The sequence below is a fragment of the Aythya ferina genome (genome assembly GCF_964211825.1).
Source record: "Aythya ferina genome assembly, chromosome: 17".
NCBI classification, from domain to species: Eukaryota; Metazoa; Chordata; class Aves; order Anseriformes; family Anatidae; genus Aythya; species Aythya ferina.
In genome coordinates, this window is record NC_140316.1 from 8,463,082 (window position 1) to 8,479,043 (window position 15,962).

General features: G+C 39.2%; 1 protein-coding gene across 5 annotated transcripts in view; it reads left to right on the forward strand.

Annotated features, from left to right (window-relative positions):
- The window catches only part of CIT (citron rho-interacting serine/threonine kinase), a 74,465-nt gene that overhangs the window by 13,748 nt on the left and 44,755 nt on the right, over nt 1-15,962 (forward strand). For 3 of the 5 annotated variants that reach the window (XM_084538701.1, XM_084538702.1, XM_084538704.1), the window contains exons 9-14: nt 1,563-1,743; nt 9,181-9,286; nt 10,164-10,307; nt 11,629-11,748; nt 15,176-15,346; nt 15,611-15,670. In XM_084538701.1, coding sequence (XP_084394827.1) covers nt 1,563-1,743; nt 9,181-9,286; nt 10,164-10,307; nt 11,629-11,748; nt 15,176-15,346; nt 15,611-15,670 — 782 coding nt within the window. The remainder of the gene's footprint in view (nt 1-1,562; nt 1,744-9,180; nt 9,287-10,163; nt 10,308-11,628; nt 11,749-15,175; nt 15,347-15,610; nt 15,671-15,962) is intronic. The other 2 variants (XM_084538703.1, XM_084538705.1) reach the window with 1 other exon arrangement.

The following is a 15,962-nucleotide window of genomic DNA, read 5'->3' on the forward strand; positions in this document are numbered from 1 at the left end:
AGCAGCATCCTATCGGCTTCATGGAATTCCTTCTCTCGTCCCTGCTCGGCGGCAGCGTCAGAATGGCTCCTCGGGGAGCTGCTAACGAAGCATGCGTGTGCAGTTGTGATTTGGCAGTTTACAGAGACGGATTTTTTTGGCTATTAATACTGGTCTGGTGGGTAGTTTAAGCATAGGTTTGTCTAGAGAATTAAGAGTTAAAAAGCAGGCTGTGAAAGGCTTTGGCAACCTAGAGGGAGCTAGCAAGCTCCAGCCGTGACTCATTCTGCCTGTGTCAGTCAGATAAGCATCAGCATCTGTCACGAATGCAGGCAGGTAGGGTTAAACTCAGAGCATGCAGAGAGTGAGGAGCAGGGAGCCTGCACTGCAGGGGTTGTAATGTTTGTTCCCGGTTCTTCAATTCTCATCAGCCCTTCAGCTACAGGAGATCTATACTGGATCCATGGTAACGGTTTTAGCACACTACACTTCCATCAGCTTGTGACAATGGGCTGTGTTCTAGTTACGGACTGAAGAGCTGTCTCCTTCATAGAGCAAAAAAAGAGATTAGTGGATTTGCAGTGAGTGAGGACCTGAGTGATGAAATAAAAAGGAAAAAAAAATAAAATAAAATAAAATGTGATTTAGTGAGGTAGGAATTGCACAGCAGGCTTTTGCATTCATTCCTTTCACACACGTAGCCAAGCCAGCAGGTAGCTGGGGTGCTGCACATCAATGAGAATTACTTGTCCTTTTGTTCCCTTGGTTAATTAAACTGAGGTAAATGTTAGAAAATCAGCTGAAATCCAGCAGCTGCTTAGCAAGTTAAATTGTACCAATTTAGAAACTGTAGTAGAAAATACATTGTAATTCCAGCTATATATACCTCTCTTCTGAGCTGATTGTATCAGAGCCAGACTGCAGTGGTGTCCCAACAAGAGTTCCAGATCTTTAGCAAGCTCTTCTGGATAAATAAAATCTTGCTGATATTTCTTCTCTTCTTAAAGACTAATCAGATTTCAGTAGCTGTAATTTATTAAAAGCTTCCAGGAGAAAGACTAGTTTACTGCTGCTTAGAAGCCCATGCTGGGGAGGTTCTTGGCATATTAAAGGGTAGATATTATCCCTTATCTAACTAGCAAAAGCTCAGGCTACGTTCTCATATAGAGTCTTCATTAAATGGATAGGCTGGAGACATTTTCTAGATGAATCGGAATTGAATGACTTCTAGCTATATTGCAGTAATGATTTCATTAGCCTGGTGTTTTGATTTGATTCAGTGTATGTTTGGGAAAACAAAATGAAAAAAAAATCCACAAGAAAATACCAACCTGAAGTCCCAAACCTAAAACCCAGCTTAATCAGTGTAGAAGATACTCTGCCTGCAGAGTGGAAGCCATGTTGGTAGTGGAAGGGTTAATCTCTTGTTGCTGTAATACGATTTGAGAGCAGCAGCTCAGTCTGCTTGTGTTAGCAAGATTAAAAGCAGGAGCTGCAGTGCCATTGCGAGCACTGAATGAGTGGGACTGTTGCAGAGTGAACTGTAGCTGAATTTTGTCTTTTCTCCTTGCTTTTTTCACCAGCTCCTCCCCCCTTCGTTCCTACTCTCAAGTCTGATGATGACACCTCAAATTTTGATGAACCAGAGAAGAATTCGCGGGTTTTATCCTCTGCACGCCAGTTGAACCCGGCAGGTTTCTCGGGTGAAGATTTGCCATTTGTGGGGTTTTCATTCATCAAGGCATTGGGAGCCCTCAGATCAGAGTAAGTAGGAAATTATTGCTTAGGTGCATATGACCACTGGAAAAAAACGAAGGCTTGTTACAGTGAGGATGTTGTGTGTGGGGGGAAAAAAGCTGTTTTAACTGGCCTGCGCTGTGCTTTAGGGAAGGTGCCAGATTCTGGCTTTATCTGTTGCTGCTGTGTGTTGTGCATGTCGTTCTGTTCTGTGATTATTTCTGGGGTGAGGGAAAGGGAAAGGAATTGAAGGATTGATTCTAGAACAGTTATTGTTAAAATTGTTTTTCAAATACTTTGAATTAGTTGCTGCTATTAACCAGGGATCAGTAGGTGATTGCATTACTGGTATTGCAGATCTCTGAAAGAAGGAAAATATCTAAAGAGTTCGAAGATGGAAAAGCGGGGAGGGCATTTTATTGGGTCAGAAAGTGGGCACCTCAGTGCTGGGGATATGTAAGGCTGAATCAGTGATACACAGAAATGGAGCTCCCCTGATCTGGGAATGTGCGGTGGTGGGTCAGGGAACAAGAGCTCCACGGCAGCTGACTGTGTTGAGTTAAATATGAAGATTGGATAGAGCTGCACTGTGTGTTAAGAGACTGTAGATTCGGGTGAAGCATGCAGGGTTTATATTTGTGGAGAGGGGTAAAGATGCAGAAGAAAAGGTTTTCAATCAAAAGAAAATGTGATTTCATAGAGAATAGAGTCAGGAAAAAGAAGAATATAAATAGTGTGGTATAAACCATTTGGTGTGGCGGGTGGTTAGTTCCTGATGATAGAGCTATTGAAAAAGTATTAGTGCAGTATGTTAAGTTGAGAAGTCCTTCCCTCAGTACCGAGAGGCCTCTCAGGGATGCGTTGTCTTTAGCTGGGTTAGTGACTCGATGCACTAAGGCGCTGTGCTGTGTTCTCGTGTTAACCATCGTTCGTTGCTGCTAGTTAGTTCCCATAAGGGACTTTGTTGTTGATCTGTCTTAACTGAGTTTTCATTTTCCTATCGTATTGGTTGTGATAGTTGCTTCTAGGGGAAGTGTGCAACCAAATCTGGTGACACTGTTGACATCTTTGATCTTGCCCACACCGTGAATCAAGGTTATATGATGGTTATGCCAGTAATAAAATGGGAGTCTTTGGCTGTCCCTCTTCAGTAGAGTTGCTTTTATGATAAATGAGGAAGGAAGGGAGAGGATGTAGCAACCAAAAAAGTATTGTTTTGGTGAAATGATCTAATATTGTCAGCAGAATTAGGAAAATTGAATGTTGTATCTGTGATACCTAGGGTTAAAATCTACGGTGATTTACGAGTGAAATAACTTATGGTGTTATCTTTTCTGCCTGGGGTTCTGCAATCCATCTATCAAGGCTAGACCATTCATGTATCAGTCAGAAGAGGCTCAATGAACACACATGTATGGTAAAAACGTGTATGTAACGGGGTCCAGGACTGCAACTGGAGAGGAGCCCGAGGTAAAGTCTCATGAACAGTGGTGTAACTGTGCTGGAGGTTGAAGGCTGAAAACTAAAAGAGGAGTAGCAAATTGACTGATACGTTTTCTTAGGGGACCTAGTACCGAAGATGCATATTGGAGTTATATTTGGATTTTGGCAATAGATAGAAGGGCTACAGCAAAAGAATATTGAGATTAATGTGTTCTGGCGAAATTATGACTGAAGTCAAATTTCTTCTTCGTGTGGCCTGGTCTTTCCTGAGCTAAAATTAATGTACTTAATTTCCTCCAAAATGACTTTGATAGGAGTAGATCTTAGTGGTTTCTTTTTCTTTTTTTTTTTTAAATACAATCTTGATAAATTTGTTTTTATGTCAAAAGGTGTAAATACTTCGATGTTCTAAGAACGCGATTTAAGTGTGGCAAAGAATATACATAGACTTGCATATGTCTGTATTTAAATAATGCAGTGACTAGTTTATTCTCAGTATCACTGCAACCCTGGGAGGTAAAGATAACTTCATACTTAGAAGATATTGTTTGGGTATGTGTTTTACTGAGGAAATTACAGTATTGTTTCTGTCCACACTATCATGAAAATCACATTCTTGATGGGGAACAAAGCAGTAAATGGAGGTCAGGCTTATCTGTTGTGAATCCTGGGATGCTTTCTCTGCAAAGTCCTAAGTCATCAAGTTTATCTGTGCACATCTTTTCTTTTTAAAACCTTTCCTTGAAAAGTCTATCCCTTATGGTTGCTAAGTGATGCAGATCTGTTTTCCTGTGTCTGCAGCATGACAACTAATGCCTCTAGTGCTGCTCACAGTTAGGCCAGGCAACTGCAGGGTGTCGTTAACAAGGTCCTTGAAACTTTCCTTGCTCATAATTTAAAACCTGTCAAGCCAAGTTTTGGGTTAAACCCTGTTCATTGGATAGTAAGAAGCTGCAGTAGAGGTAGGAATTTCAATTCCTTTTGGGAAAGGACAGTTCAAAAAACCGGACAGAAGCATAAAACGTTCTCATTTCCCATAATCTTCTTTCTCCTAACCACTTAGTGTTAGAAGGGTTCACCTTAAGTCACTTAGACCTATTGACAGAAATGACATAGTCACCGTGTAGTTTAGAAGGGTCTACCGAATGATAATATTTGGTGTGTTGTCCCATACCAAGAGTTCTAGGAAGAATTTGTGGCCCTATGACAAATGTGAGAGCAAACAGAAGAGCAAAAGGCACAACAATAATGGGTCATAGGAAGCAATCAAGGGAAATCATGATTTTCCAACACCTTACAGAAACTTTGTAGTTCCTAAAGGGGGCTACAGGAAAGCTGGGGAGGGGCTCTTTGTCAGGGAGTGCAGTGATTGGACAAGGGGGAATGGCTTTAAACTGAGGCACTGGCACAGGCTGCCCAGAGAAGCTGTGGATGCCCCATCCCTGGAGGTGCCCAAGGCTCCCTTGGATGGGGCTTTGGGCAACCTGGTGTGGTGGGAGGTGTCCCTGCCCATGGCCGGGGTTGGAGTAAGATGATCTTCAAGGTCCCTTCTAACCCAAACCATTCTATGAAAACAAGGGCATAGCTTATGCCATAAGTTCCTGTTCTAGTGGAGTGTTGGTTAAATAAATCTCCAGTATGATTCTAAGTGGGATCAGTCTGCAGGGGATCTATCCAACTAACTCCTCCCATCATGGCCTCAGAATTCTTGATCTGGGAGAGAAATACTTGTCTGGCTGCTGGTTTGGCTGCGAGCGTGTGACTGTGACAAGATAACAGGCAACTGAGAGTTTAATTCCATTAAAAGCTGGCCCCACCTCATTTCCTGTCCCTAACTGTAGCTGATCTCCAGCACTTAGAACAAGTGAGAAAAACCATTAGATGCTAGAGTTATGCATCAGGTGGTGAAAGAAAATTATTCTTGTCCCCTGCAGGTGACTAGCAGAAGCCCTAAGGCATATAAAAAATAGGACTAACCAAATATACAATAATAAAACTCTAACAAAAAGTAGTTTATGATGTAAAATTTTGCCTTTCTCTCTTGTCTCTTATGTGGAGTAAAGAACTGAAGGGCCCTGACTACTTATGATACAAAAATTAGGTTAATACCAGAACTCAGAGATATTAATAGGCACAGCCAGAAGTGGGACTAGTACCCCAGCTCAGTTGCTGATAAGGGTTTTTACTTTTCAAAATTATCTTTCAGCACAGAATAAATATAATCTTAATATTTCTTGTAAGTGGTCTGTAAGGCTACGGTAGATGGCCCAGATCTTTTCTGTAGAATCATAAGAAGTGGCATTTTTCAAGATTTTAAAAATTATTTAAGATTTGAAGTGGATTCATGATCATCGTTACCAGATACTGAGAGTTAAAATGAGGCCATTTCTCCAAAAGGAAAGATCACTGATTTCATCCAACAGTTTGTAGGTTCTGGTAAACTCTTTCACCAAAGATAGATTAGAGAGGAAACAGAGGACGAGCAAACCGAAAATATGCTTTGCTTCAGCTTGCTCTATTCACAGATTGATGGTATCACTGTTTGGTTTTGGTTGTTTTTTTTAGGCCTGAGCAAGCATTTACGAGGGGGCGGAAGGTACAGATGAGTATAATGCTAAAAAGAATAGAGCATGAGGGATGGGGGATGAGATTATAGGCATGCTGTGTGGGGGCCAGGATTAGGACAGATGGTGTCAATCATTGTGAGCAGGAAGAAGCACAGGTGAGCTGGTTGCTTGAGAGGGGCATAAAAGAACAAAGGAAGGTAAGAGGTAAGATGTACAGGAGAGGCTCAAGAGAGTTCCATGCCCCAGAATCATCCTATAGCTTTTCCCATACCGATGTTTTTCTCCTCAGCCATGTTAAGACTGGAGGCGCTTTTACACAACTAGCACCATTTCTGATAGCTCTGCTGGTTGAGGCTGTTGCTGATCTAGCTGTGAAATCGCTAGATAATCAGCTGTAAGTTAACTTGTTTTTTTAGACGTGTGGGCAGTGCTTCCTTTGAAAGTAAATTGGCACAGCCAGCGCTATCAGCACTTGGTACTATAGACTTTTTTTTTTCTCTTCCATCTTCTATTGCAATGTTCTTGTTGATGTATGCTGGTTACCTTTTGTTAATCTATTTTTCACACTTCGGAGGAAACAGCAGAAACTGCTCTGTTGTGCTAAAATAATTGATCCAGATGTAGCAGTTAATTAAATGAAATACTCTGAGACGGTACCAACCTAGATGATAGCTTTCCAACATGGCTTTTGATGTTGGACTTTGCGTTTAATTTTGGAGTTGCTGCTGACTGAGGAAGAACGTAAGTGCCCCAGCAAGGTGGGCATTTTCCACCTTGTCATGCTGTGTTGAGAGCTTATATCACCATGACAAGGCTTATTAATTTAATCACTCTTCCATTTCTCTTGATTTCCTCTCTCTGTCCCCTTTCTAATACTTTGAAGATTATGTGGATGTTCATGAAGTTGTTCCAATATAATTTGTACAAAGAAAAGTATTACTGGGGAAGGCTATCTCTGAAAAGCAGCGTGTCCAATGCTAACTGAAATCAGCTGCTCTTGGGGGTAAGATATACTAGTTTCCATGGCAGGAAAACGGTTGTGTTACTAGGATGTGTATTTTTAAGGGAATTTCTTCCCCTCTTTAGACAGGAGTGAGAAGGAAAGACTGTAGTCCTAGTCTGTATCCTTCTCCTTCCTTCCTGACACCAGCCCTGAGGAGCAGCTCCCTCTAGAGTCACCTCATGAAATTCAAACTTCGGTCAGCGCGATTCTGCTGCGTGCCATCCTGTCCCAAAGCCATCCCTTGCGACTGAGCATCGTGTCTTTGCTGAGCGAGCTCTGGGTCTTCTTGTCTGAATCTGTCCCGGTACTTCCTGGGCTGCAGTGCACATTGGGGCTTTATGCTGGCTGGTTAGGAGATATTTTTGAAATGCAAAATGGTGCCTGCACTATTATGTTTTGATTGCTTTAATAACAAATAAAATAAATAAGGGAAAATAACAAATAAAATGGGCCCCTTTGGGAAGGTAAAATAGAAACAACAAATAAAATCAGTTTTGTGAATACTGACTAGAGTTTTCTTAGGTAATCTCTCAGATTTGAAAAAAAATAAAAAGGTGGTGCCTGGTGTTGAAACTATGATTCTTTGAAAACAAAGTTTGCTTTAGCCAGTACAGTTCAGGCCTGTAAAGCTAACTTTTAGTTATCAAAAGATTTCCAGACTTGTCTCAATATACATTTGCAGCTATTTACATATATTTGATTTACATTTTAAAGCAGATTCCTTAGTGTCTTTTTTAGTTAATGTGAGCTTTAATTTGTATTTTTAGACTGCTTTTCTCAACTATTCATTTTTAGCCTTGTTTGTACACCCAGCTGTTAAGGGATTTAATATGCAACTTTCTCAGATGGTTGCCTTTTCTCTGTAGGAGTATAGACACGCTTTATAAATTGATTTTTAAATATGATAATCTGACAGATCGGACTGATTGCACCAGGTCTAAAGGAATGCTTTACTAAAGCTTTCACTTCTAACTTTTGTTTTTTACTAAGTCCTGACCGTATCAGTCCTGACATGCAGGACTTTTTCTTTTAAGTTTTTCCACACTAGGTTTCTGAAGAAATGATTAAGATTAGAACTTTCAAGGCACCGTTGGCGCATTTTGATGTATTTGTTTGCTAATATCAAAGCTGTGTTTCCTAATGACAACTTAAGGTGGTGGTAGTGAAGATCTATTTTTGATACATACATGTTGGTTTGCCATTTTCATAAAAATCAATTTTTTTGTGACTATGCTGCATATATATTTGGATTTAGGAACGGATTTTTTCTCAGAAAATGGTGGTGATGGAATCAAACTTTCCTTGGTGTTAAGAAGAGACTGCTGCTGTGTGTGGGTGTGTGGCTATATGCAGAGAGCTGCTCAAAGCTCATTTTTCTCCGTGGGGATAACTGGCTGCATACCAAACTATGGCCAGGAGAAGCAGAAAGCAATGTGTGGGCAGACTGTATGATCTTTTATTAGCACCTTCATTGTACTTCTGTGTTTTTACACATTAGTTAACGTTGGTTCCATCATTAACTGCTTCAGTATCTAGTTTGAATCACTTTATGCGAGGCAAAATATGATTTTTGAAGTTATGTTTTGATGTGTGTACTTTCTTTTTCTTTTTTTTTTTGCTAAAATGTACATATTTAAGACTGCAAATCATTAAATATGTTCCACAACATTGAGGGGCTTCCTTTCCTTTTCTAGAATGAATTTAGACTAACAGAAAGGGTCATCTTTCTAAATGTAGATAGGAAGCTTAAGAAAGTGTAAATATTTTTCCCTGTTTTCTGGAGTCAACTTGTTTTGAGCAAGTTGTGTCTCATGGGAAAAAAGAAAAAAAAAAACAAACACAAACAAACAAGACTTACGTGGAACTCTGAAGTTCTGCAGTGTGACTAATCATTGATATTGACTGAGTTCATAGGGATAATATGAATTAGGTTGGGAAAGTTTTACTTCTATTTTGAGTTGTGGAAGGTAATTAAGGATATGAAATTCTCCTTATGGTGCAGATTGTGACACAAAATTTCTAGGGCTCTCATATTTTAATTATAGTTTTAAAATTCTGTTTAACAATGATGTACAAAAAATTAGCACTACTCTGAAAACGTTATCCTTCCAAAATGGTTAAATTGACCATAAAGCTTTTTCTGTTACACTTACGAATCTGTACAAGAGTTATGCAAAAATGTGGCTCTGATTTATTGTTTAGTGCTCTAACATAAGTCACTGATGGAAAATATTAATATTTAACTAAAGTATGCATGGATTATTTAATAATGATATAGTATCATCAGGTTTTATGGTATATTTGATCTGAAATGACAGCTGTTAGCATGTGGTTGCTGCACCATTCTTCTAACTGTTGTGTAAGTGTCCGATGACTTTACCAAGGCTGCATAGATGCAGATTTCTTCACCTTTTGCCTATATTCACGTGCTGTTTGGCTTTGCTCTTTTAGATCTGTTTTTTCAAGTGTGGACTCTCCAGTCAAGGTCAGCTCCATGGAAAAGAAACTTCTTCTCAAGAGCAAAGAACTCCAAGACGCACAGGACAAGTGTCACAAGGTATTTATTTATGCAGTTGACCGTCTCCATTGCTCAAGGAATCTGCAACCACTGTATGTCCAGGGATCTGTCAGATGCTGCTGATCATCCAGATTCGTGGTGGGCAAAGTGCTTTTCCTTCAGTGAGGTGGCTTCCTGTCCAATACGAAGGGAGATGAATTTAGGCCATGCTGTTGCTCTAGATCCTTTTATCTTAACAAGAAGAGGCTCTGGATTTTAAACAGTCCATTTCTCAGCGTGACACAGACGACTGCTGCTTCCTGCAGGCCGTGCCTCCTCTTCATCATATGCACAATTACAGCAGCACTGTTCTGAGGTTCTCTCTTCCTAACTCATCAGCTTCTGCTTATATAACTGCTGTCACGTCACTGGTTACGGTGAACATCTTGTAACAGTTGCTGTGCTCCAATAAAGGGAACCTGGTGGAGTCTTTTGAAACTCACTGCTTGTTTGAGACTTTTATGAGAGTTCAATTACTTTTCTCCTTGCTCTGTTCTGGATTTGACCGTTTGCTCCTGACAAGGAGATGGGGGGAAACCATCTCCTGGTCCAGCATGGATTTGGGATAAGGTTAAAGTGACCCATCTCTGCAAGTCAGGTGAAAAATGATTGTGGCTTCTTTGCTAACTGGGGTTCGAAGAATGACTGAATATGAACAAGCAGCTTGAATGAATGGGGTGACTTAGACTTACTACTTGTCCTTAAGAAGAACTGTGCATTCCTGGAGCAGAGACAATGGTATTGGAATTTAAACACCTTTTGGAGAAATATAGCTTAGAGGTCTCTTGGAGACAAATTCCTGACAAACAGAGCTCTGAAAGTAGCAGTTAACAAAGCTTTTGGAGACCCCTTTATAACCTCTTGATATTTATTGCAGATGGAGCAGGAAATGACGCGGTTGCACCGGAGAGTGTCAGAGGTGGAGGCTGTACTTAGCCAAAAGGAGGTGGAACTGAAAGCCTCTGAGACCCAGCGATCCCTCCTGGAGCAGGACCTGGCCACATATATCACAGAATGCAGTGTGAGCCCTTATATCAGTCCTTTCCCCTCTGAAGGCCTGAAATCTGGTGGTCTTTGTCTTTCTCTTCCATCATGGTTTCAGCAGGGTGCATGATGGAGAGAAGATAAGCAAGAGGCTCTCTGTTGAAAATGGAGCGCTAAATTGTTTGCAGAGGCTTGTTTGATAATTTTATTCAAACTGTTTCATGCTTATTTGCTTAAAATGTACAGGAATAACTAATGTTCTGGTCTTGCTGAAAATATCTGTGTTTTTTTTTTTGTCTAGCTGTGCTAGAGCATACTTGGGTTTGGCTTCTTACAGGTTTCTTAGCCAGAAGAGGATGGGGCCTAATCACTACCTAGACAGACGTCTTCAAGGGCAAATAAGATGATTAGGAAATGAAGGTGTTGCCTCAAGCCGTGGTATTCTGAGTACAGACAGATCGAGTTCCTCAGCATAACGTCAGGGATGATGCTAGGACAGCTGCTATTTTTCAGATACAATATAAAAATGAGGCTTTAAAACCATGTCTTCAAATATCATTTGGCACTTTTCATAGGAGTGGGAATGTCTGCCCAGTTGTCCTGGCATGATTCCAGGGAGGGTATTTTCATTCCTTTTAATAGTCTTTGTATTTTAAGTTGGATTTATTAGTCTGTTTCCTCAATCCTAGCAAGAACAAAAATCCAGATAATGCACTGTTTCAGAGAATTGAGAAGCATTTCTGATGGGCTTGTTTGTTGGGAAGCATGTCTTAAAACTGGGTTGAGTGACTTTCCTATGCCAAATAAGTAAATAAATAAAACTAAGTTTATGTCTTTCTGGTGAAGATTAATCCACAGTTGTTAGGAGGACTACTGGTCTGTTGAAATTTGCAGGTAAAGTATGTGGTGAGATATTGAAGCAATTCTGTCCTTTGTGAAAGTTTAACGATGATTTAAAGGATTTAACTCACTTAACAGTAACAAGAAAAATGGACAAGGTTGTTAGTAACATGAAGATGAATTGTATCTAGGTTGTGAATTAATAGTTCTGGATAAAAGATGGATAAATGCTGTCAATAATAGATGCCTTTTATGATCTCTGTTTGGTTTCTGTCTCTAAACTGATGTGAGGAAGTAGAGATTTGAACTAAGATTTCAGTGTAGTAAACGCTGTTTATAAAACGGGCTGCTTCTATCCAGATAAAAGACACGCTGGCCATGATTTTTTTATGGTTCCATCATTGCTGCCTTTTTTTAATGCTTCTCTATGGTCAAAGAGGAATTTTCATAGTTAAAAGTCTTTATTATACAGCCATCTGAAAAAAAATACTGTATTTTGAACATTTCACTTTCTGCAGAGCTTAAAGCGAAGCCTGGAACAGGCACGGATGGAGGTGTCTCAGGAAGATGATAAGGCACTACAGCTACTTCATGATATCAGAGAGCAGAGCCGAAAACTGCAAGAGATCAAAGAACAGGTATACCTGCTTCTTTGGGGAGCAGAGTGGCTATCTACAAATATGCACTCTTGGCACATTCTAGCTCTGTTGTCAGGATTGCATTGAATGTTGGTGGACTGCAATGATTCCCAGCCTATGTGTTTTAAACAAAATGGGAAGCTACTTAAGAAAGCACAAACTCTAAACCTCCAGTTTTTCTCTTCCTGAACCTGAAGGTACTTTGTAAAGGCAGTTCAGGAGAAAGCTGAAATGCTTTACTAGTATGCTGCATTAGAAATGAACTGTCAGCTTTAAATGGTCAAGCTGTATAGATTTCAAAACAATAGATTTCATAAATCGTAACCTTGGAAAGCACTGAACTAGCTTTGAATTTTTTTCCTTATCCGGCCATTTAAAATGCTTAATTAGTAGTCTTTCAAAATAGCATCTGTGGTGTCTAACTGTGCCTTTCATAACTCTATTCATTTGCAAAGGTGTTCATAATTTTATCCCACCAGAAGAAGGGTGAAAATTCATTAATCCGTAGTGTTGTTCATAAAGAAGAAAATGTCAAAATTAAATGAAAATATGGTGACAGACGTGGACACTTTTAGGATTAAAAATAATCTACAAGACAGAACCCATTCAGTTTTGTGAATTAACACATTATATTAAGAAAACGAAATTGAAATTTGCTATGGAGTTCAAACAATTCTTGCAATTATCTGCTGGGTTTCATCTTCAAAGCGCTTTACAAATGTTAACAGAATAATTTCATAGGGTTTGAGACAAGGAAGCCCAGAAACCTTGGTAATAATTCTCCAGATAGGAGCAACACTTATGTAAAAAGTAATGAAATGCAAAAACAACCCGCTGGATGGAGCAGGCCTCCAAAGACTTCTACAGCATTCTTCTGGATGGTTGTTTTATGTAATACAAGGGATCTAAATTCATCACTCTGTGTTCTGGTGCTTCATTAGCAAAATTGCTTTAAATGTTGAAATGTTGAAGGTTTTTGGTAATCATAAATATCAATAGCTTGTTGAGCAGTATATTTTTTTCTTTGTTAAATGAGTCTAATGCAAGTACTTTTTAATCAAATATTTTGTCCCAGAATCTTTTAACTTATCTCGTGAAGATTCATAATGACATAAAAATGCTGCTTAGGTCAACAAATGGATCTGTAATATGTTGTAGACTTTCATATCTGGGGGATCTTGTGAGCTATCTGAAACCTGTGTGCAATAACACCACAACAAGATATGCAGAAATGTTTTTGCTGACTCATAACGGCAGGTGGATCTTGGCCAGTAAAGACATGGATCGTTATTTTTATGTTGGGGGAAATAGGAGGTGAAATAGATGAGTCCCTTAGAGTTTTGCTGTTGAAAACCCCAAGCTCTTGAGAACCAGTAAAACTCAGAGCATATCAGAACCTTCAAAAGCAGTAATTAAGCATTTGGTATTTTCAGGGCAGGACAGTAGGTTCAACTTCACTGGAATACTTGAAGAGTGTTGTGGCTATTTATTTATTTATTTATTTTTAACTCAGCATTAACTGGTCATTACATGGTGAAGACCTGAACAAATGGATCGACTTACAACATGTCAGAACCTTTATAGTTTTAGAAAGGTCTATTCATATGGTCTGCTCATTCATATGTAGCTACTGTGACTCGTTTTGGTTCAGGTAGTTGCCCTAAGCCTTGCCTGTCCATTAGTAAGTGCTTAAATACATTATTGTGGTTTTAAAACTGAGACAAATGCATATTCAAGAGGTATCGTTTTGTCTTCAATGAGTGAAGTAGCCTGTTTTTCTGAGCTGGCCATGAGATTTATTCAAAGATGGTCTTGAAAACATCAAGAAGCAAGAAAAACTGAAATATTACTTATTATCTCTGCTTTCCTCTTTCCGTTTTCCTGACTTCCCAAACACTAATTTTCACATTGGCAACTGTAGTCATACTTGTAATTCTTTGGTCAAGTGTTTGATGATATAAAAGTTGAGTATTTTAGGAAGAGTCTTCACAAATAATGATTTCTGAGCAGACCATGTATTCCTTCAAGCTATTCTGCTTCTTTCATTCACAAATGTAATTGTGTGAAGCAAATTTTGAGCTAATGTATTTGAGCTCACTTAATATAAAAAGGCTCTAATTGCTTCCAGCAAGAAAATAAGATCATCCATAGGGAGACTGCCTGGAAAGAGAGAATTCCTGTTTGCCTTGTGAATCAGAGCCAGTTTGGGGATTAGAACCCTAAGACTCCCTTCTGCCACGCTCCCTTTAATGGTCAGTAAAGCTGTCTGTTAAAGGCCTAACTTCTTTAAACAGCAGTGTAAGGTCCTTGTGTTGCTAGAGAATCACAGGCTGACATTAGGGTCAGTGTTCAAGCAATCACTCGTCTATCTGAAGGCAGCTGGCTGTCTGGAAGGAGTGATGACAAACTTGAGTTTGTCACGAGACAATTAGTCTTTTGAATATGGGGGTAGTCAGGAATATTGTAAGATATTAAAATAGAAAGAAAGATGGACTCCCCCACTGTCAGTTCTTCAAAATCTTTTTTTTTTTTTCCCCAACTCCTGATATGCTTATTTTCTACTTGTTCTTAGCTTTGTAAAAATACTTTTTGCATACAGTCGTTTTATAAAAATGTATACTTACTGAACTTGTGTTTCCAATGAAGACATAAGAAGAAATCTTATGAGCTCATGTCAGTTTGAGTACCCAGTCGCAACTGAGATGATCAGTTCAAACGTTCTTCTCACACCTTCCCCATCCAAATGCCCTTTCTTGCAGTGTGCTGCATGGCAAATCATTATTTTTGTCTATATAGACAAATGCCTTCTATGGGAAATGTGTGTTTATTTATTTACTTATTATCTTTTAGACAATTCTTAGTATTTGAGTTAGGTTGTTTCCCATACAGAACAATGCATTCCTCTTTAACTCTGTCAAGAGAAAATAACTTATGGCTAGGAGCTACAGTATACTTGGTACTCCTCTGCTTCTCCTGTTTTCTTTTATCCGAACACTGCAGATCTGTGGTAATTATCATGTTATTAGCCTGAGGAAAATATATCTTGAGGGAGTATCTGTGCCTTTAGTAGAGACATCAACTCAAGGGCACGTTTCTGTTTCACAGATCAGAAATATAAATAATTTTAACCACTTTTATGAAGATATATGTATGTGTTTCTATAGTGAAGCCACTCACAAAAAGGCAGTGTTTTTAACTTCTATGATGTATTAGCTTGAAAATGGAAAGACTCAAACCAGAACACGATGACTATTTTTATTTAGCTCTCATTGTTTTATTTAACACTTTTCTTTTTCTTCTACATGTTTTTATATGGACTTCTTGTTTGCAATCAGGCAAATAGTACATTCTGTGATGTGCAGTTCCATATATTTTCTGTTGCCTATAAAATGCAATGCCTTTTCCTACCCTTCTGCCACAACCACAGGAATATCAAGCTCAAGTAGAAGAAATGAGGCTGATGATGAATCAATTAGAAGAGGATCTGATTTCAGCTCGCAGGCGTAGTGATCTTTATGAGTCGGAGTTAAGAGAGTCCCGAATGGCAGCTGAAGAATTTAAACGTAAAGCTACTGAATGTCACAACAAATTGCAAAAGGTAGTTTAAGGCTTCATGGGAGAGGGGGGTTGATGCTTGCTTGCTTTTCTAGTGTTATTTTACACACACAAGTTGTATGCGAGTTCTCTAAAGATTAGTGTGGCATTGCACAACTAATACAGAAAGTCTTTCGGTTCTACTCTTGAAACAGCATAATTAATGCTTTGTGTAACTGCTTGTGTTTAATTTGCATGAGGTGATGCCTGGATAGAAAACCAGTGCACTAAAACTTTTCCTGAGACTTTTATATATTTTATATTTAAGTTACAGGTTAAAGATCAAGGAAAAAATGAAGCAGGAGAGTTGTATTGCAAATTAGAGAAGGTATGCTACTTTAATGTCCTGGAGTTTGCTTCCTGGGTCTTTTGTACTATGCACAGAAACGAAGAATGTCTTTGATTAGCCAGTGGCATTCACAGCCTCACATCCTCCCCCTGCTATCCCTGCACACACACCCACAGCCCCTTTTTTTCTGGAGTTTTTGTTCTTGGTGTGGCTCATTATTATTACTGATTTGATATAAAGCTCCTTTCTGGTGTCCTGTGCTTGATGGGTTGTGCTCTCAAGTAAGGCAAAGACAGGCCATTATGTTTAATCTGAATTTGTCGTTGTGATA